Source organism: Abrus precatorius, unplaced genomic scaffold (genome assembly GCF_003935025.1).
Source record: "Abrus precatorius isolate BTA unplaced genomic scaffold, Abrus_2018 Scaffold7, whole genome shotgun sequence".
In the NCBI taxonomy this organism is placed as follows: Eukaryota; Viridiplantae; Streptophyta; class Magnoliopsida; order Fabales; family Fabaceae; genus Abrus; species Abrus precatorius.
This window is the reverse complement of record NW_020874417.1, coordinates 27,288,120-27,309,072: the sequence shown is the minus strand read 5'-3', so window position 1 is coordinate 27,309,072 and position 20,953 is coordinate 27,288,120. Positions and strand designations below refer to the sequence as shown.

General features: G+C 32.6%; 3 protein-coding genes across 4 annotated transcripts; 1 reads left to right on the top strand and 2 right to left on the bottom strand.

Annotated features, from left to right (window-relative positions):
* The first annotated feature begins 1,356 nt into the window (after positions 1–1,356).
* Positions 1,357–3,551, top strand: LOC113871693 (putative protein phosphatase 2C-like protein 44). The gene is made up of 5 exons (XM_027508792.1): positions 1,357–1,386; positions 1,613–1,897; positions 2,297–2,555; positions 2,853–2,974; positions 3,270–3,551. Exons 1-5 carry the CDS (start codon positions 1,357–1,359, stop codon positions 3,405–3,407), a joined length of 834 nt encoding a protein of 277 aa, XP_027364593.1. The 3' UTR covers positions 3,408–3,551.
* A 1,367-nt stretch (positions 3,552–4,918) lies between these two features.
* On the bottom strand, positions 4,919–13,543 carry LOC113872020 (COP1-interacting protein 7-like). 2 transcript variants are annotated; one of them, XM_027509180.1, is made up of 13 exons: positions 13,190–13,543; positions 12,429–12,608; positions 11,939–12,059; positions 11,820–11,859; positions 11,628–11,680; positions 11,491–11,546; positions 11,147–11,299; positions 10,809–11,005; positions 8,760–10,330; positions 7,621–8,526; positions 6,447–6,849; positions 5,374–5,439; positions 4,919–5,255 (listed from the first exon to the last, which is right to left on the bottom strand). In XM_027509180.1, exons 1-13 carry the CDS (start codon positions 13,246–13,248, stop codon positions 5,185–5,187), a joined length of 3,876 nt encoding a protein of 1,291 aa, XP_027364981.1. In that variant the 5' UTR covers positions 13,249–13,543; the 3' UTR covers positions 4,919–5,184. The 2 variants fall into 2 exon arrangements, with proteins under 2 accessions (XP_027364981.1, XP_027364982.1); XM_027509181.1 differs by having other exon boundaries at positions 11,147–11,546; positions 11,820–11,855; positions 13,190–13,528.
* A 4,699-nt stretch (positions 13,544–18,242) lies between these two features.
* On the bottom strand, positions 18,243–19,924 carry LOC113873724 (epsin-3). Its single transcript, XM_027511995.1, has 5 exons — positions 19,818–19,924; positions 19,487–19,609; positions 19,205–19,366; positions 18,596–18,816; positions 18,243–18,532 (listed from the first exon to the last, which is right to left on the bottom strand). The coding sequence occupies exons 1-5, from the start codon at positions 19,922–19,924 to the stop codon at positions 18,243–18,245; spliced, it is 903 nt and encodes a 300-aa protein (XP_027367796.1).
* Positions 19,925–20,953: the final 1,029 nt, after the last annotated feature.

Genomic DNA, 20,953 nt, shown 5'->3' with positions numbered 1-20,953 from the left:
AAATGGACGAAAGTAATCAAGAAAAAAAAAAAGATGCAAGTAAATGACATTTATAATATTTTATAAAGTAGGAAATTATAAAATTTTATAATATTTTATATTTAAAATTTTAAACCTTGAATAGGCCAATCTACCAAATTTAATAAACTTTTTCTTAAGTTTAAGTTTAACCTAATTAATTAATTAATATTTAAAAATAAATGAATTTAGCCTATACTCCTGAGGAATAGCTTTACTTCTATCCGTGATATTTTTGTTTTGTATATTCAAATAAACAACTGCCGTTTGATATAAAAAAAAAAATTGTAAATAAGTAGAGTTAGGCTTGCACCATACCATGCTCCCCGCAACCCCATCTTCCACAAGGGTACATTCAAAGAAATTCGCTCAAATAAATAAATATTATAGTGATATTAATATAACATTCAAGTTTAAAGTGATATTTAACGCACCTTCATGAAGCAACCAAAATGAATATTGATGTGTCCGCCATGATGCCACTCTCAAATATTTATATTATTAATTATTATTCCCCTCAAATTAATGTTTCTCGTGGGATCCCCTTGACTTTGCCAGCTTGGATCAGAATTTACCTTGTTGCAGATTGAGGAGACATTTTAATCATGGTCAAACTTTTTATTTTGTTTGTAACAATTCTAAATCCTCTGATATAGACTATCCAAAAAAGATGCACATAGAAGAAGTCAACTGGGTCATCTTTTGATAGTTGATGCTACACTTACCCACTTAAAATTGAAAGGAAAATAAAGCCTCAGAAATTTCTGAGATGTCATTTACTGATAAGATTACTTGGTATGTTGATAGACGATCAATTAGTAGATTTGAATTTTTCTATTGAATTCCAATTTTTCTTAGTTCAAAAAAGTAGTGCTTGACTTACTTCTTATTCAAACTTTCTTCCTAACTTGCAATTAAAGCTAATTAATTTTCTCAATTAAGCAGTTCTAGAATTCATGACTCAAGACCGTGAGTTTCACTATGCGGAAGGGGTATCATTGAGTCTTAATTATTCTTCTTCATTCTTTAGGGGACAATATTCCTCTAGATTCTGGCTCTTTGAACCCAAGTAGTCAAAGGAAAAAGCACACTTCCTTTTAAGTTAAGGGCATGATTGAATTTAATGTGAGTGGAGTGTAACTTCTGTGCACGAGTTTTCAACACAAAAGAAGTAAGGGAAATAAATGTCAATCCCATTTTTCACTCCACAGTCAACGCGTATATTGAATATATATTAACACAAGCCAAAAGAATTTATGTCCAGCTAATTTTCTGGTCAACATTTCCAGTAAATGCTCAGATTTTCTCTGAAACTCTGATCAAACAATAGGGGAAAACATGGGATTCTATCTACGTCTCAAGCTCAAGGTAAGCCAATACTCTTTCCCCATTTCCCTGTTACATTGAGCTTCTCTGGGAATCCTTGAGAAACATGTTAATGAATATGTAACTTCTGTTCTAGTTCTGCATAACCGACCAATACAAATGAAATGTTACTTTGAAACAAAAATGGTTTTGATGTTGCTCATTTGCTAAATCATAGCAAGAATTGGTCATTTACAGCAAGAGCTAATCTATCTATTGAGTTTGGTAGGCATTCCGGCTGAAACGGTTTCTTCTAGGACATGATGGCAGAAGGAGAAAGCACATGCAGGCAAAGAAACCTTCATGGATGATGCCAATAACACATGGTTATCATGTGGTGGAGCATAATTTGACCAGAGATGGTTCTGATGATACAGACTTTGATTCAGTTGTGGCACAGAGAGAGCAAATGGATCACACAGAATTGTGGTATTTTGAAATCTCCGATGCACTAATTGGAGACAGGGTTACCAAGTACATGCAATCTCATTTCTTTGACAAGAAGCTTGAAGAGGTTATCAATCAGTTCATTTATCCCGCTTATTCATTACTTTGTTGCACTAAACTTGGAACATTTTAAGTACTTATGATTAATTAATAAACTAGACAGTATTGCCTTTAAGTTGCTTTTGCTAGACGAATTCATCCAAGTAATCCAAGTATTGGTTTCTTTGTCTTGATACATTCTAAAATAATGTATCGTATTTATGTTTTCTTAGTCTCCATTTTGGTATAACTTTAACCTAGAAGAGGGAAAAATAAGATGGGAAAGAAGAAAAGGATGCAATACATAGCAAGACCCAATGTTTCACATAACCTTGACATGTATTGTCAGGTCAAGAATGTGCTGCTTTGAGTTATTCATAAATCCTCTCTTTTTGCTGTATTTCTAATATTTGTCTTTATATGTTAGTCTCATATAAGGAGAAAAGGCAAGGAAACGCTGAAGAGAGCTTACCTTGGTGTGCGAGCAAAGATCAGAGAGGAACACAAATTAGAGGAGACAAGCAGAATGGGTTCAGCATCTGTTATGGTGATCAATGGAGAAAAACTTGTAATAGCCAATTTGGGAGATTATAGAACTGTTGTGTGCAGAGATGGCATAGCATATCAGACAACTGGCTCATACCAACAATCAACTCAAAGACATTGGTCTCGGAGACTCTTTGCAGGTATACAACTCTAAATATTCTATTTACCAATGCTAATTAGAAGCAAGTACACAGTCATTCACTGTACACAATCAACTCAAGTACACAAACACTAAACCATGCTTCTTTATAAATTCAACTGAGAACCCAAATTTTCCTACTCAAATGATGTTACGTCACAATGGCATTAACTGAGAGAGAACAAAAACTAGAATACATGTTATCACAGTTTGCTTTTGTTCATCAATAAGTGAGCACATCTTTTTTATTCACATATCTCATAATATGTTACATGTGTTCAAAAAGTACACATGATAGCATGCCAATCAAGAAACGCAGCTGGTGTAAAGCATTCTAGAGGCTCAGAACTTGTCGTCAGAAGTGAAAGGATAGATTCTGATACTGAATTTTTGATATTAGCAAGCAACGGTATATGGGAGGTAAGGTGCAATATAAACTACTACAATTACAATACAAACTTCGAACTTGGCTCCATATGGAAACCTCATTTCCATAATCTTATTTTTTTGTTGTTGTCTCCACTTCAGATATAAGATATCATATAAACGCCCATATTGCTTCAATTAAATAAATAAATAAGTTAATATCATCTTGCTTATTAAATGTGATGTTTTCACTTAAGAGTACTAAATACTTAATCATAGCCATTTGTTGGGAAAAAAGTAAAAGAAACTAATAGCAAGTGAATCTCCATATATGTGTATATATGTGTAGGTGATGAAAAACCAAGAGGCTGTGAATTTGATCTGTCACATAGAGGATCCGCAAGAAGCAGCTGAATGCTTGGCAAAGGAAGCTTTCATTAGGATGAGCAAAAGCAGCATTTCATGCTTAATCATTCGCTTTGACTAACGCCTCACCAAAAGCAACATTTCATTGGTTTAAAATTTTGCATGCCAAAGCTCCTTATAGCATTGATCCTTATTAGACCACTGTTGGTCATAGTCATCACACAATTTCATGGCACAGCTTCATCATTACACATCTCAATTGACTTCAACAATTTTACAACAGAAAATAGTTATAATGGAATATTCTGATACACATTCAAGGTCATAAACTTTCCTCCACCCAGCATAGGGTTTATTAAAGTAATGATATTCAGTTAAATTATGATTGATAAATAGAAATAATCTTCTTTTTTTAATAATAAAATTATAGAGTTACTTGTATATTTTTTAAATCACGCTCTTTCTTATGTCTAGAACTAGAATAGCACGAATGATTAATACCGCACGAATTTGATGATTGAATGAACAAATTGGAAGCAGCAGAAAAATTCAGCCCATCATAAATATTGAGAAGGAACACCCTGTAGTAATCTATAGTATCATATGATATCTTCCTCATCGAGACCAATATGTTCTTAATTATATCTATATTTACGCAACATCAAGATCTATGAATCCTCTCCTGTAATTTTAAATACATATCGCTAGCATTTAAGTGTTTCAATAGAGCAGTCTTATTTACACATGCTTAATTTTTGCATCAATTTCATAAACTCATCTTTATTATTAACTTTCTTTTTCCTTTCTCTCCGACTCCCATTATCGGTTCTGGCATGGTTTATGCACTCTGTTTTTAAAATGTTTGCGTCAGCAACTTTTTACTTTTCAAAATTAAACGGAAAAAAAAAATTCCTTCAATGGTTGCCAATATTACATTTAAGGCCTATTTAGTTTCTAAATATATTTTCCATTTTTATTTTTTTTATCACAAAATCATCACTTTACTATCAGTATATTTCTTGTTTTCTATGGTTTACACAAAATAGTAAATAAAAGTTATTTTCAGTGTTTCCTATACAAATATTTAAAATAAGAAACAGAATAAATTTAAAAAAAAGATAAAAATAAAAATATTTTCTGAAACCAATCAACCGTTACAGTTTAACTCATCTTGATTATGTGTTCATATTAATCATTTCAATTCTATTATATTGATAATAAGTGGGTGTTTATCCTTCCCTGATTTGAGTTTGAACCCCAAATGCACAAAAATTGAAGGTTAAAGCACAAAAAAGAGAGCTAATAACCGCATTGGTGATAAATGGAAGCGAGTTGCTTCTCTCAGAAAGACAAAATGTGTTCAATTTGAGCATGTCACGGAAATTATCATTCATAAGAAAATTTGGTAAATCTCAACATTAATTCAAATGACATTAATTGCCTAAGGATTTCTTATCCAAACAAGTTGAGTCTTTCTATTCAAGAAAATTATTTCTTTCATGCAGAATAAGATTTCAAATGCACGTGGAGAACCGGGATCAGACGAAGCTTTAAAAAAAGAAAGAAAATGACTATTATAATATTGGTGAGATCTTTGTTGGATCATATAATAATTGAACCATCACCTTAGTTCAAGGGAATGCAGGAGAAAACATCCTCCTTAACCCAGAGATATATGAAGTGAAATGAAATCAGATAAAAGAGTAAAATATACAAGTAACTTGAGCATATGCACAATGAAACATAAATATACAAAAGGACCAATTGCATAGCAATACATTACTCAGTCATCTTTTTCAGCTAGACAATAACTCATGACACTAAAAAAAATGAAAAGAATCAAGTAAAGGATCTAGCTTGTCACTGCATCAATATTACCAATAACACCAAACACTCTATCAAGACATCATTATCTTTTTTTCACTACTCTTGCTTCGAAATGGTGATAACAAAGAGAAAGAGCGAGAAGCTGCACAACAATATGTTTGAAGTCCATAATCAGAAAAGAAATCTAGATGATAATGTAGCAAAGAGGATAGGGATAAATGAAGCGTTGATTCAAGTTCATTGAATTAGATTGAGCTTACACTTTTGTTGAGTTGTGCTGGCAGAGGGACTTTCATCTTGAGAGATCAAATTCTTTAAGGTATGAACTGAAGATGACATGGGAAATATGATGGTTAGTTCAAGTACATACATATATGTTATAAATAAAATTGAGTTTGGTGAACTTCTTTAAAAGAATCTCTCAATGATATACTTAAAACTTCAAACACTTGAAAGTTGAAACCATAAAGGCAATTATGAAAAGGAACAAACACGTGTATATGAAAAATCCAATGAGACGTAGCTGTTCTAATTTCTAAAGCACAAGTTATAGTATAGCAAAATGTACTTTTGCCAGATCATCAGCCATCAGTAATAAGTAAATGATTGAATGGACTATGCTATTGACATCTTTTAATTACAGTTATATAGGCTCATTTTACACTCTAAACTATATGCTTTGCAGTTCTAGGGAAACCAAAGTCATTCCTGAGTGTTAGGAGCCAGGTTAGTTAAGTCAACACAGGAAAGTACACCTTAAAGTTCTAGAGATATCCAATCCCTTTCAGAATGCTCGGATGCAGGAAAATAAAGTCAACACAGGATAGGAATATTGATGTACTCACATACAACCCAGTTTAGTTAAATGCATATGTCAGCTTAAATAGTATAACTAATTAATTAATTATTCAAAAAGTAAATTATGTTATGAGACGTTACACTGTAATATAACAATCTTGAATCTTAAAAAGTAAAAATCTTATCATAGTTCTGTTCTCAAAAGTTCATATAATAATATTTTTTTTAATGTAATCTTTAAATTGCTACCAAAGGAAAAAGGGAGTATGAGGTTGTTGAGCTTAGTGTAGGGTTGTCCCCAAGCTCATTGAGTATTGTCAGCTTTAACCTAATGGACTGGCCTCAGCCCTCACATTTTTGTCCTTCAGAAAACATGCGAAAGTTGTGCATTTGGCAGATAATGTTATCAACATTCAACACAGTGATTACTAAACTTAAGAGCGTAGAAGTAGCAGTGTAGCATATATCAGAAGGGGAAATCATAATCTCTGGATACTGATTTATTATATGCTGATGCCCCTGAGAGGCAAATTACCTTCGTCGGAGGAACCATTAGTTCCAACCTCATCTACTTCAGAACCATCAATGCTGGCATTATCTGATTCCATGTTGCGTTCAGCAGCTGAGCTATGACTCTTTTTTCCAAACTTCAGCAGTCGTCGGAACCCTTTGGATGATTCCTTTACCTGAGGCTTCTCAATTGCCTCAGGAATCTTCTCAAGTGCTGAGTTCCTGATGTCGGACACATGTGCTTTAACAGTCTCCATACCAATTGCTGCAGTCTCTAAACTTGAGGGGGCCGCTTTACCGTATTCACTATTTCTTGTACTAGGATCTTCCATAGAAGAAACTCGAGCAAACGGGGCATGATATATTTCCCCAGCAACACAAAGGCTGGACAGTTTTGAAGGTTCCTTCTCTGTATTATCCATTTTGACCTGATTTTGGTAGATATATTCAAAATTAGCTGATGAACTAAGATGTCATCCCATCCATGAAGAATCTGGACTATATGAGCACATCTAAAATCAAATTAAAAGTTCTTGCCTTACATTTAAAGGTCCAAAATAATAACACATCGTAGCTGAAATTTAGAAATCAATTATCAGCAAATTTCTAATCATCATAGAATTGAACAGACTTATCTTCCACATATAATATCTGAATTGTAAATTAGAAAGTGCAGAAAATGAAAATTGTAGAGAGTATAATGTAGGACCAGATCAATCTTGATGCAACAGTACAGATGCTGTTCTGCGACCCAATGGTCATGGGTTGTAAGAGTGGAAACAAGAAACAAGGTCTACTAGTGCAAGTAAGGTTGCATATACAACTCTCCTCAGAACTGACAATGGAGGGAACCTCATGCCCTAGGCCATCTTCACCAAATTTTGACATTATAATGTTATTTTCACAATTTACAATAAACATGTAGAATTGGAAGTAATTCCTTGTACATAGTGAAAAATACTTTATACAAAATATAGCATATTAGATACAATTTTCAGGTTTCATATTTACTGTAAAATAAGGCGCTTACAATATCCATATTTACTGTAATTTATTCATAAGAGGATGCCATCAGCAGCCAAACATTTGTTCTTATACTCATACTATCATGTCAAAAGTTTTTTATGCAATTTACAAGAGTACAAAGTAACAAGGCAGTTAAACTATCATCAAAGCTACTAAAAGTTATGAATACAAACCTCAGCAGAAGTGAGTTGAAGGTGTGGTTGGCTCTCTGAGGTTTCTTTATCTATTATATCCACACTTAATGGTGAAACAGGAGCTCGAATAGCAGCATAATCAGATGATCTCTGTGTTTTTTCTGTCACTTTATCATTATCAAATTCCTTTTTTGCTAACCCAAATTTTTCTTCTGACTTATGAGTAGGGGGGGCATGAGGTTTCTCACACTCAAGCATCACAACAGTCTTCTCAACCACAGGATTGTCATCTCCATCATCATTGGATGAAGTACCCATTTCATTTTTATTAGGCATGGTACCTTCTGAATTCATAGAAGACTTGTCATCATTCAACTTACGTGTCTTCTCTTTGACTGATGATCTGTTCTGAGCAACGTCATTTGCTTTGGATGTTCTGATTTTCAGTTCTGGGAGGGCTGCTGTCTTGCTTCTATCATGACTCACAATAGCAGAAATTTTTTTGCTCTCAGGTCCTTCAGCTGCTTTAGTCTTTGTTACAATTCCAGGTCCATGTGGTTTAACTGAGGAAGTCTGACGAATGGTACTTATTTTGGGTTCTGACAATCTTCTAAGCTTAGATTCAGGCAAAGAAGACACTGACCGGCTTAATTTGTTATCATCCAAGTGGCTTCTAGAATTCAATCTGCTGGCTTTTGAGGTTTTCAAAGAATCATTAGATCCAACAGAAGCAGTTCTGATGGGGAATCTTTGAAGGGGTGAGGAGGCTCCTGACTCTGAATCACTAAATTTTGATGCTTTATGAGAGCTTGGTGAAGATTTTGTTGGAAATTGTTTCTTGGTTAGCTGTAATGGTGATTGTGTAGTGGTTGAGCTACTCTTGGCAGCAATCCTCTTTTGCCTCTCCATCTTCAAAGTTTCTAGGCGTTTTATCTCTTCTTGTTCCTAGTTATTATAAATAAAAGGAAATAAACAGTGTTGAATAACAGATGTATGGCCATGAAGACCTGATTTTCCAATTAATATAAATGTGAATGCACTAAAAACTATGGTAAGGTCATGCATACAAGGTCACTGATCTTGACTATAAGTTTCACGTCTATTCTAAGCTAGTTGTATGAGATAGAAATATGAAAGTGGGAACAAAGGCCAGGAGATATGGAAATTAAATAGAGTACCTTCTCTTTCTTCATTTTCTGGAGATCAGCTTTGTAGTTTCTTAATTGCTCAGCACGTGCCCGTGCTTCATCCAAAGGACTAAGTTTAGAAGTCTTCCCTTTCCTGATTGGTCCACCACTCTTTCTTTTATCAGAACTATTTGGTGTATGTTTTGATTTTGCCTCCTTATCCAACCTCTTAGATCCTGGTTTGGTGTCAGCCAATGCCTCTTTGTTCTTATTTTGTAAAGCACCACCACCCTGGGCCTCCATTTCATAGTCTAAAGCAGGGTCATAACTGATGGACCCCCTTTCAGCTCCTCGTTCAGGTAACATGCTTAATTCATCTGGCTCATAATTGATACGATTCATCTGATCAGCAGATTTTTCTTCCTTTTGATGCACCATTGAGATCTCTGAGTCTATGTCAATAGCTTTTCTCTCAACATTTCCTGCATCATTGACTTGGATTGATCTATACTCCAATATGTAGGAATCATCATTCATATCATGAAACAACTTCCTTTCTAGGTTGTTGTTTGAATAACCTAGTCCACTAGCAGTTTCCATATCTGAGGAAGGATAAGAATTACCAAACTGACTTTCTTGTTTGGGAATGATAAAATCATCACTGGCAGCCCTCCTATAACCACCCCTTCTTCCATTTACTTCTAAAGATTGTACATCATCTACAGACCAGCCATCACCAGATTGTCCAGTTCTTGCAGATAACAAATCATCATTCGATGTCTTAGGCATTGGAATCAACCCTTTGCTCATGCTATGAACATCTATAGAACTTCCTTGAGCTTCATGCAATTCCCGCTTGTTAAAAACTAAAGGATCATTGACATGTTTTCTTCTTCTCATGCCATTCACCTTTTCCTGATCAAATTGGTCTTGGTCAATGGCATGTCTATCTTCATCAACATCTCTCAGTAAACAATTTTGGAATGCTTGCCAGTGACCTCCATCTGCATCCTTGTCATGGGCTGTTTCTTCCTTATCAGATGAATCCAACTTCTTCAAAGATTCTTTTGTGCTTCCCCTTCTTTTTGAGTTCTTCACAGATTCTTGATTATCTATATCGTCCGCAGTTTCAGAGGCAGAATCTGAATATGATCCACTGCCAGAAGAGTTTTCTGCCTTTGTTATGTAATTGATGTTCCGAATGACCACCATGCCAGATTTCTGTCTACCTGACCGGTTAGCCTTCTTCCGTCGCTCTCCAATCTGTGAACCTTCCCTCTCCATATCCACTTCATCCTGTGACCTTGATTTTGAAGCTTCTACATCCCATATTTCTGATTCAGTATTGCTGATTCTACTATCCATGGAATGCCTTCTGCGCCCCATATTTTGGCCAGCAATTAACCTTGGGTCATCCATAGGTGGATAATTTGGCTGCATAAAAGGACCGTTTCCTGGATATGCTTGATAATAGGGTATGCCTTGCACTGGATATGGCTGAAAGACTGGTACAGTGCCTGGGGGAGAATGAACCGGCCACGGAGGGAACATATGATGTGGAAATTGACCCTGAATATTCTCTTGGTTGCCTATAGATGGTTGCCGGTCCATTGGCTGCACATCTGCAAATGTGTAAACAACAATATCAAGACCTTTCTAGTTACGACTGAAAACCAGACATGGACACTGGAGAGCACCATTTTAAAAATCTCAATTGTTCTTCAAACCCTCAGATATCATGACTAAACGATTTGAACATATAGACATATCTGGTACTTTTCAAAATCCATTACACATGTTGCAGTCCATTTTTTACCAAAAACAACAATTTACATTGCTTGTGACACCAAATTTACATACCACTGTTCTACAGTTCTAGACAAGTATTGTGCATAAACTTCTATCCATGTTGTTGCTAATCCAACTTTGTGAAGATAAAGAAGCTACCAAAACAAAAAAACATTTTGCAGGATAACCAACCTAATACTTCTCTGTGTTTCTGCATCTGAGAAAGAGTAGTGACTTCTTATAAATGTATACATTAAGTCATAGACAGTCCAGAAATTCACAAGTTTACAATGCACTGGAAACGTCACGCACCTGAACTTGTTTTCCCATTACTTTCAGAGTCCACATCAGTATGGGATGCAGAGGCCATATTGGGAAGTATAATTCCAGAACCATTTAATGCAGAGGAGTCTGAGCGATTGGACATCATTTCAGCAGCTTCAATTTCAAGCCATTGTCCAGTTTCATGTTTTCTTCTCCAAAGATCCCTGAATTTTGTGCATGCATCCCTGACATGTGACGAGAATTAGCATGAGCAAGATTGTTCAGAAGTCAAAATGTATATTACAGGTCAATGGGTGAAGAACCCAACACTTCACCAACCAATGTCCAAGGTCAAAATGGTCTATTACAAGAAAATGTTTTCTTACATCAACCGTGAAGCTCCAAAGCACTCAGCAAATGACACCAAAGCTGGTATATAGTCAATGTCAAAACCAGCCGCAACAGCACGTGCAAATGCCATGCCTTGCTCTTTCTGCAGCACTGATTTACGTGTCTCTAGGACTTTCAGAAGATGAACTCTAATACAATATGCAGTAGAAGTGAACATAAAACATGTGTTAACAATTTGTTTAACATAGTGCAAGGAAACCCAATGAATAAATAAGAGATTGTGAAAAGAGCAGCTTATTCATCATATCATGTTTATGTACGAGCAGCTCAATCCAACTGAGTTTTGATGAAAATTTATAACAATAATAATAGAATTTACTTTGAGTTTCCTTCTGACATGGTGCTTCCATTTGCTTGAGATGGCTGTGCATCAGGCTGGCACATAACCATACACACTGATTAGAAAATAATAAAATCAACAAAAGAATAGGGTATTAATCATTGAAGACCTACTACCTTGTAGAGTACAATTGCTCTCTCCTCATTAGCATCCTGCTGAGTCTTCCTACCTGTGCAAAGCAGTAAGTTTGGTTAGTTGTAACAATTATAATATCTAGCAGGCCTTTAAATACACCAAAATTTGTTCAATACAAGTTAGCTGTAAACAGTGACAACTTGCAATAGATGCACTTGTTCTTTCAAATGTACCTTCAGCGCTTTCAACATGTTTTACTTGATTTTCTTCTACCTGCAGAAATACTTCACGATTGAAACACATTTTTAAGCGCTGAGAAAGAACCCTAGAATAATGCTAGATATTTACTTACAGTGCTAATCCCTAAAGAATTATTTCCTTGAATTGCAATTGCCTCTTCGATTTGTAATATTTCAGATTCTAAAGTGTACACACGTTCCAATATCTCAGGAGTGCTCACAAAACGAACAAACCTACAGAAGCAGATAATATTAGTCCAGCAAGCTAATTTTTTTTGTGAACAGAAAATGTAAACGAGTGGAAAACTATAAGTCCCTAACCTTACAGTAACAAGTCATAAATTTATGTTTAATTTGTTTCTGTGCCCTTTTCCCAGCATTTCTAATTGGTTCGGAAAGAGTTAAATATATATATATATATATATATATATATATATATAACAGGAATTTTGATCTTAAGATCACGGGAACTAGAGAGGGGCTTTCACAATTGCATTACTGGATACAATAATAGCAATGATAATCAGTAAGCACCATGTATAAATCAATTCAACTCTCAACCTATGCTGAACCCAGCAATAAACCAAAAAAACAAACTCAAACCTTTCAACAGTCCCCTTGGTAAACCATGAGATGTCACTGCCACCCTCGGGTTCAAGAACAATTGAATATCCACCCTTGGCCATCTGATCCTGAGCAGCCTTCAAGTGCGAAAGAAATGGGTTGAGTATGCCTGAGGCAATCTTCTCCTTCTTTCCATTCACAGTTAAAACCAAGTCAAACCTGATTTACAGATGAGAAGGGAGCAAATCAGGCTACAAACAGCATGCAATTATTTTGAAGGAGCTTCAAATAAGATCAATTAATGACATAAAAATTACAAGAAAAAAAGATTTCTGAGAGTTAGTGGCCCTTTCTTAAACTTAAGTTCTAATAGTGAAACTTATAAACAACAGTCCTGTGGCATCCATAAAACTTCAAATTTGATAACATTAGGAATTCCCAAACCTAAGTTAAAGTGATGAAACCTCTGGAATCAGCCACAAAACTTAAGACTAAACTGCCCGATACCACCCATGTAGCAAAAGACAGATCATTTTGGTTCCAAATAAACCAACAAACTTGAGAATAAAACTGAACCGAACCACTTGCCCATTATAGAAACAAACTAAAGCCCTTCATTCACTTTAGGAGGAGCAATTAAATCACGCCAAACATTAACCAAAGACCAGGAGAAAACAACCATTGTAGAGCTCAAACTCTTGGCTTCTTAGTTCTTGGTTTCTTCTCATGTGAGAAATGGCTCAAGAGGAAGAAACCCAACAAAACATCCAACCCAATGATAAATGAGCATTAACCATTACCTTGTCCGAGTGGGTGTGAGCTGAAACACAGCTGCATCCAACCTTGTTGAAGCGTTCATAATTTTTCTCCAAAACAAAGCTAACCACAGAAACTGAGACTAATAATCTAGCAACTGGGTTCTCTCCGAAGACCAGATTTCAAATCACAAAGGATGTCAAAAGAATCAATCACAGTCGGAAAAGGGGTTCAGTGAAAAAAGAACAAGTTTTTCAATATAAAAAGGGAATCTTTAGCTTCAGGACTCAGAACAAGTAAAAAAGAGAGTCACAGAGAGAAAGTTTGACAGAGAGAAGGTATCCAAAGATTGTTGTTCTTCCTCTTTGGATGCCAACTCCAACCACAACCAGGGTGACCAACATTGATTTTTCTAAGGAAGTGGAAATAAGGGAAACAGTTGAGGGCATAACAGGAAATTAAATAAAAAGAGAAAAACTATTGGAGGCGCCGAAGTGTGACAGTGACATGGTCAGACAGACAAGACAGATAGCTATTTGTAGAATCTCAGGGTTTTGTCCTTGAAATTACCATTCTACCTTCAGCCTTTTTTAATTCTCCACATGACCACTCTGCCCTGTTTGGTTAGTGCCAAGTTGGCAACCTGTTTCAACCGTAAGTTCATTATTATTAAAGATTAATCACTTTTACTTAAAAGCTCTTTTGACTCAGACTTGCTAGTGATGAATAAAAATAAAAATCGGTTTCGTGGGAGGAAGTTTGGGTAGGCAATCCTTTTCGGTAAAGATTTATTTTACACTGTTTGGATCTCACTTTATTTACTGTCATTGCATCGCTAATTACTTTATAACAAATAATTTTCACTGATCCATTAACAACTTCTGCGATGAATGTATAAAAAAAAAACTTGGGCAATTGGGTATATTTATTATGAGGGACTTGGGACCATTTTCTTTGACTTCAAAAACTTACCAGAATTCTGACAAATTGATAATCATCTGCTCACTGATATATAGCACATAAATGCTATAAGATGTACACACTTAGCTACTTACTTGAAAATTGAGTCTTTTTCAATTTTTATTTAATAATTCATGAACACTATTTTATTAATATAAGAATAAACCGCGCTCTGTGTGTTAATTAGAAAATATTAAAATTAGACTATTAGTTGTGAGAGATAATTTATTTAGAGTAATTAATTCTAAATATATTATTAAAGTTGAAAATATACAATTTTCTCAAGATAGTAATGAAGTATAATTTTAATGAAAAAAGATATTTTGACTACTAACTCTGCTTATATTAAAAGAAAAAAAAAACATACTTTATTAAATCATTTAGTTTGATGCCTTTGAATAGTTGGTTTAATCCGATTATCAATCATTGTGTATTCTTGAAAGGTAAACCAAAGAAAAATATTATGGATGGAAATGTAATAGGCAAAACATACCCCACAGGACTAAGCAAGTAAAACACATGGTTGCCTAAGGATATTCATTAAAATGATGAACATATGTTGAAGCCAATTAAAAAGGCAATATACCCCACAAGTTGTCAATGGATTCATTGGCATCATCACCAGAATTTTTATTTTCCAGAGGTCTTTAGCAGAGCATTGAGGAGGAATCTATATCCTGAAGTTATGATGAAGAAACGGACCTTCATCCTCACCAACCCAACCAATCATTGAAAATGAAGAGGAATATATTCTTTAACAGCATTTGACACATTTATCTTTTCATATAAAATTGCATGCTTTTGCCTTGTTGCTTCCTCTCTGTTTCTATAAAGATATAATACCATGGCCTTTTCTCCCATTTGCTTATTATAATAATATACCTTAATAGTTAATAATAATTGCTTTGTATCTGGTAATATGATACGAAGCTGCCTAAAAATTGATGTAATCTCTAGATAAATGGGCAACCTCTACCATGCATAAAACACAGCATAATTCACAACCCATTATATTGTAAAATAAAAATGTCTTCAATTTCGACATACTTGTGCTTGTGAGAACTTCACTGCCCCTCAAGACATGGTAACTAGTCAATAATTTTTTTTAGATCCATCTTGTTAATTGATATTTCTTTTTGCGATAAGAATAAATTTGAAAATATTAAACTTTATTCAAATTTAAATTTTTTGTTCAATGAAAAATATTAATATAACAAAGTGTGGAGATACTACAAATTTAAAGTATGATCATGTGTCTGTTTTGATTTTTTTAAAATTCAAAAATAATTCTATTTAAACAATACAAAAATTAATGATATAAACCGAATGCATATAAGCCAATAAAGGTTCATTAACTTGGTAAAAGTTAAATTTGTATCTCACAAAAGCATAAATTAATATGTAATGCAAAAATTTGTTAATAAATTCATAAGACTTAACTTATTTAAATTCTATATAAAAAAAATTCATATCACTTATAAAATTAACTCTTTTAATTTCCACAACTTTTTCTTTTTTTACTTTTAACAAGCTATTATTTCACAGATCAAATGAAACAACGTTGTTTTATGCAAAATGTGTGCATAGACGTCCCTAGCCAGCAAGTATAAAATTAAAAAATACATTTTTTTTACTTTTTAAAACTCACCTAATAATTTCTTAAAAAAGAAAACAAATATATTCCGTGTTCAAGCTAAAAGTAACTAAAAATTTAATTATTAGTTAAATTAAAATGTAAAATTACTTTTAAAAAATCACTTTCAAATCTCATTGCCATTATTTTTTAATATATATGTATAATATAATATAAATACTTCAAGCTACATATAAATGGACACATTTAATTAAAAAAATAAACATGTAAGCTTGATTTAATCAATGAATTTTGTTGAACGACATTAGTGGGAGTCATTACTCCAACATTGGACCCAAGTTAAGTGTTAGTGTAAGTAATTAATGGTGGTGGTTGATCTGCCTCTTACACCTGCTAGGTTGGAGGTAGACGTGAAGGCTTTAAAACATTATTTTATTGTTATTACACTCCGATATTGATATCTTAACTATTTTTTTTAGTTAAAAAATATGTAGTGCATTGAAATTTATTTTTGGCAGTCATAAAAATATGCTAGAAAGTATAATGGAAAAAGGAATTTGTTATCTCAGAGTTAATTCACTTAATTTTAAGATTACATTCCATTTATCTGATACTACCTAATTGTTAATTTTATTATAAATATTTTAAACTATATTAAATATGATTAACAAGTAATAATAATTAGTAATTCACATTAAAAATTAGTAACCTTCACAAATGAGTATTAGAATATTTTTAATTCCCTTAACTGCCTTTCCTAAGGTATGTGTGGACTAAAATATTTAAACCTTTTTCCGTGAATTAAAAAAAAGTTACTCATATACACACATTAAATTTTTTTATTTGTGTAATATTATAGATGATAAAAAATAGTAAATAATACAATTTTATTAAAAATATATTTATTAATATTAATATATTAAATAAAAATAAATATTTTTAATATAAATTTATTATATATAAATTCTTATTATGTATAATTATTGTATGAATTTAAAAAAATGATACATGTGTGAAGCAAATAAATTTGTTAATTTATTTATTAACAATCTTTCTTTATTATCTAACAGGGGTGTTCATAAATTTAGGTGAAATGAAACAAATCAACTTAATTCAATCCAATTAAAATTTAATGAATTAGTTTGGGAAGAATGATCATTTCAAATAAAAATATTATAATCCAATTAAATACAAATTGGGTTGCAAGTTATTAATGTTAAAATCTAGCACAATCCAATGACTCAGTGCATTTAGGCTCGTGATGTTGATGGCCCAATTATTTTTAATTTTTCAAAGTGAATCAAAACCTTAATTTTCATCCCAGTAAGTGAATTGGAACTTTAATTTGCCTCTTCTAATTCCAAATTTTATGGCGACTCAATTCTACGTCCTAGTCTGACCCTCCCTCATGACATTATTATAATCTTACATTTTAATTGTGTTGTTAGATATGTCTGATGTTTTAAGATTTGAAGATATTGACATAGATCTTACTTTTTAGTTTTTCCAATAAAGTAATGATATAATTTTTTAATTAAGTAATTTTAGTGATTATAGAAAATGTTATACTTTTAACCTTTTTATTTAACTTTGTTTTATATAATGCATCCTTTACTTTTAGGTCTTTCAATTTGTTTGAAGTAAAAAATTAAATATTAATGAACGATTTAAATATATTGAGTATAATTTATGAAAAGTTATCAAAGTTTGTTTTATTTTGTATTACTTTAACTCTTTATTTTAGATGAATATTAAAATGTTAGAACTATAATATGTCTTAGAATGAATTATTTTTTATTTTATTTGAATAGATTTATCATTTTAAATGTTGAAATTATATCATAACTTTAATTGTTAACCTAATTATCGAACTCATCCCCGTAGTCGAGTTGGATGAAAAAATAATGCTAAAAATCGACCCAACCCAACTCATATTTTAAATTATTTTTTAATTAAAAAATTATTTTGATGATTAATATAATAATAAATAATATTAAAAATCAATACTAATAATTTTTTTTTATAATTTTAATAAATTTATTTTGAATATTTAAATATAATTAATATATATAAACTAATTTAAATTATATATTTTTATTAAAATATATATCTTTTTTTTAAAAACTACAAAAAGTGATTTTCCATCACCAAAACAAAAAACCTTTAGGTGTTAGCCGAATTTTTCCCCCAGTTGGAAAACAAAAATCTGACACAGGTGATTTGGTTCCTTTTGAGAAGCATCCCTTAGGCAGTGTTCTAATTGACATGGGCATATGTAAAGCCACTGTTCAATGATAATTCATATTTCTTTTAGAGAGAACAGTAAAAGTTGCTTATGTTTCACTTTCACAACACATGCATGGTAGGGACTTCTCAATCTCACAACTAGTACCGTGTAGCATCAAGAAAAAAATGGTAATTATATTTTGTACTTTCACATTCAACAGACAAAACAAATTACAATATAATATAAAAATTTAATATTTGTGTCTCCATTAGCATGTCATGCAGGTGGCACTGCTCTACTACATCATTCTCTCCTTTTAGAACCAAAGGGAATATTGGCGATCAAATTTCTTTTTAGTCACCTTGCTCCCAACATCAGAGATGCATCTGAACCCAATCTTTTCACGCTTTCCTACTATTGGGGGATTGCTACCAACAATCTTTGAGCAGATTTCACTCACAAATCCTTTTGGTTTTGCCAAATATTCATCCTCATCAGAATCAATCAAAACATTTTTTTCTTCACCTGAAGGGCCATTCCAACGGTGGTTTTTGTCCACATGTTGTTTTCCATTCTTTGATGGGAAAGCCGCATTACTGTCATTTCCTATGGAGGGTGACTGCAGGTGTTTGCTTAGATGATCATTGGAATCAATTATTCTAGGGGAACTGGGGGTAGAGAATGAATAAAATGATGAAATGCCTGGTGATGCTGCTTCAGAAGATACGGAGCAAGGTGATGATGAAGGAGTGTTCACTGAACTTCCAAAGCCTTGTATTTCATTTGTTATTTTGAGAGCCTTCAAACGTGCTTCCTTTAGAGCTTCTCTATTGTGTAAAAGTTTGAGTATTTGGTCTGACAGTTTCTGCATTCTAGATCCCCAGTTAAACCTGAAATGAGTAACAAGTTGGTTTTTTCATGGTTAGAAATGAAAATCAAAATCATGTGTCATGACACTAGGAAAAATTAAGTATAAAGGAATCAATTGGTACTCATGTTTTCATAGTAAGGTAATCCTACTATACTTACAAAAAAAGAGAAACATCAAAATCCATGCCCCTGCTCCTTCAGCATGGCTTAGATTTATTTTGAAATGTGCAAATCAGTATTTAAGAATATTAAACAATTTCAGACCCTTTTAATTTCACTTTATTTACTACCGCAATTTAAAACATTTTGGTTTGAATCATCAATCTTTAACCTTTAACCTTTATTGTAAAAAATAAACAAATTATGATTCCATTGACTAGGTTTACAACAAATTAGTGGGAAAGTTACCCTCTTTCATCAATAAGAGTAAAACCTCCTAGTTCTTCAATAATCTCTGCATCACATTGAAATTCTTGAGCAAACTCTTTAGGACCATGGGTCAGCAAGAATTCCAGAAGAACTAGTGCTTTGTAAGATTGCCTCCACTGTTCCCAATCGATGTTGTAGAGCCTGCAGTTTGAATGACATAGTAAACAGCCATAGGATATAAATTCTAAAAAGAGGAGTGGCACATTTGTAAATTTGAAATACATAAATATTTGGCAAAAAGGTGCCAGTGATCAGATATACCTCTGATGAAGAACATCAACAATCCTCCAATATTCATCTATGTCAAAGGATGCCTCGGCAATTCTAGTCATAGTTTTGGCATCAGGACTGCAATCATCCTTATTTGTTGCTTCCTCAGCCAGCCTAATGATACAGTATTACATGTTAATGCCCCTTAATCCACAGCTGCCAAACCGTAAATATGAATTAACAATTTGAGAGTTACATTTATTTTACCAGAAATTTGTGTTGAGTGCAACATGTAAGTAACTCATTAGTATTATTCCTTTAATTAATTTCTTAACCAGAGCATATTATGTTTATACACATACACATACACACGAGCACTTACAATTCAGTTTCAGTAACATCAGTAAATGTCATCCTAGCAGATTTGTACTTTTCTTGAAGGAAAGTTGTTGTCTGCCTTTTAATTTGCTCTAGGAATAGGCTACCCATTACTACTTTGATTGTGAATGTAGTTAACTCTCTTGCTGTATAAATAAGATATGGTACTCAATGGCAAATGGGAAAAAGAGGATAAACCATGGAAGTGAATTAATTGCAGGTTATAAGAACACTTCATTTTATGGATAGCCAAAATTATAGCTCAGACAATGCAGGAAAAGTGCTCATTGGCGAAAGGAAAGGAAGAGAGAGAGTGGACCAATAATAGAAAGTTGACCAAATATAATTTTATTTGCCTATAGCCATAATGTTTATGTAATATTGGCTATACTGAAAACTAGGATCTTCACACAACCAGGATCTTCACAAAGTCATGATCCTTAAGATTCACACTTTTAGTTTAAATTCATACCATTATTTTCTTCCTGGCCTATTCAACTCCTTCCCAAGGTGAAATCATTAACATTTTTCTTGAAGTAACTTAGTTCATCTCCGTATTATCAAACGTCAGTAAAGTTAAAATTTGCATTTATCTTCACATTTATTTAAAATTGAATAGAACAATTTTAATAAAATTAGTTTTAAAAGTTAAACATGATTGGGATGTGTACATTTATTAATTTCAGAATTTAATTTTAATATACTGTATTTGGTTTTATGCTTTCACTAACTTAAAAATTATGATAAATATGACTTTTAAAATAATTATTATAAAAAATAATTATTCTTAATAATGTGATAATTAATTATTAGATAATAATATAATTTTTTATTTAGTAATTTTTACTATATCTTGTAAAACAATTATTATATATAACAAATAATAGAAGTAAGTAGTTTATTTGAAAAAATATATAAATATCTTTTAATTTTTCTTAAGTTTACAGATAGCGTGATAATTACGTTTTTATATTGGTAATATATTTTAATTGAACTCTTAATTTATTTATATATTTTTATTGACATATATATTTTTTATTAAAAAGTGTGATAATTAATTTTTTTTATTATAAAACAAATAAAGCCTGTGAGAATGATACGGGAAGCAGGTCTAGAGAATAACAAACTAATTTATTAAAA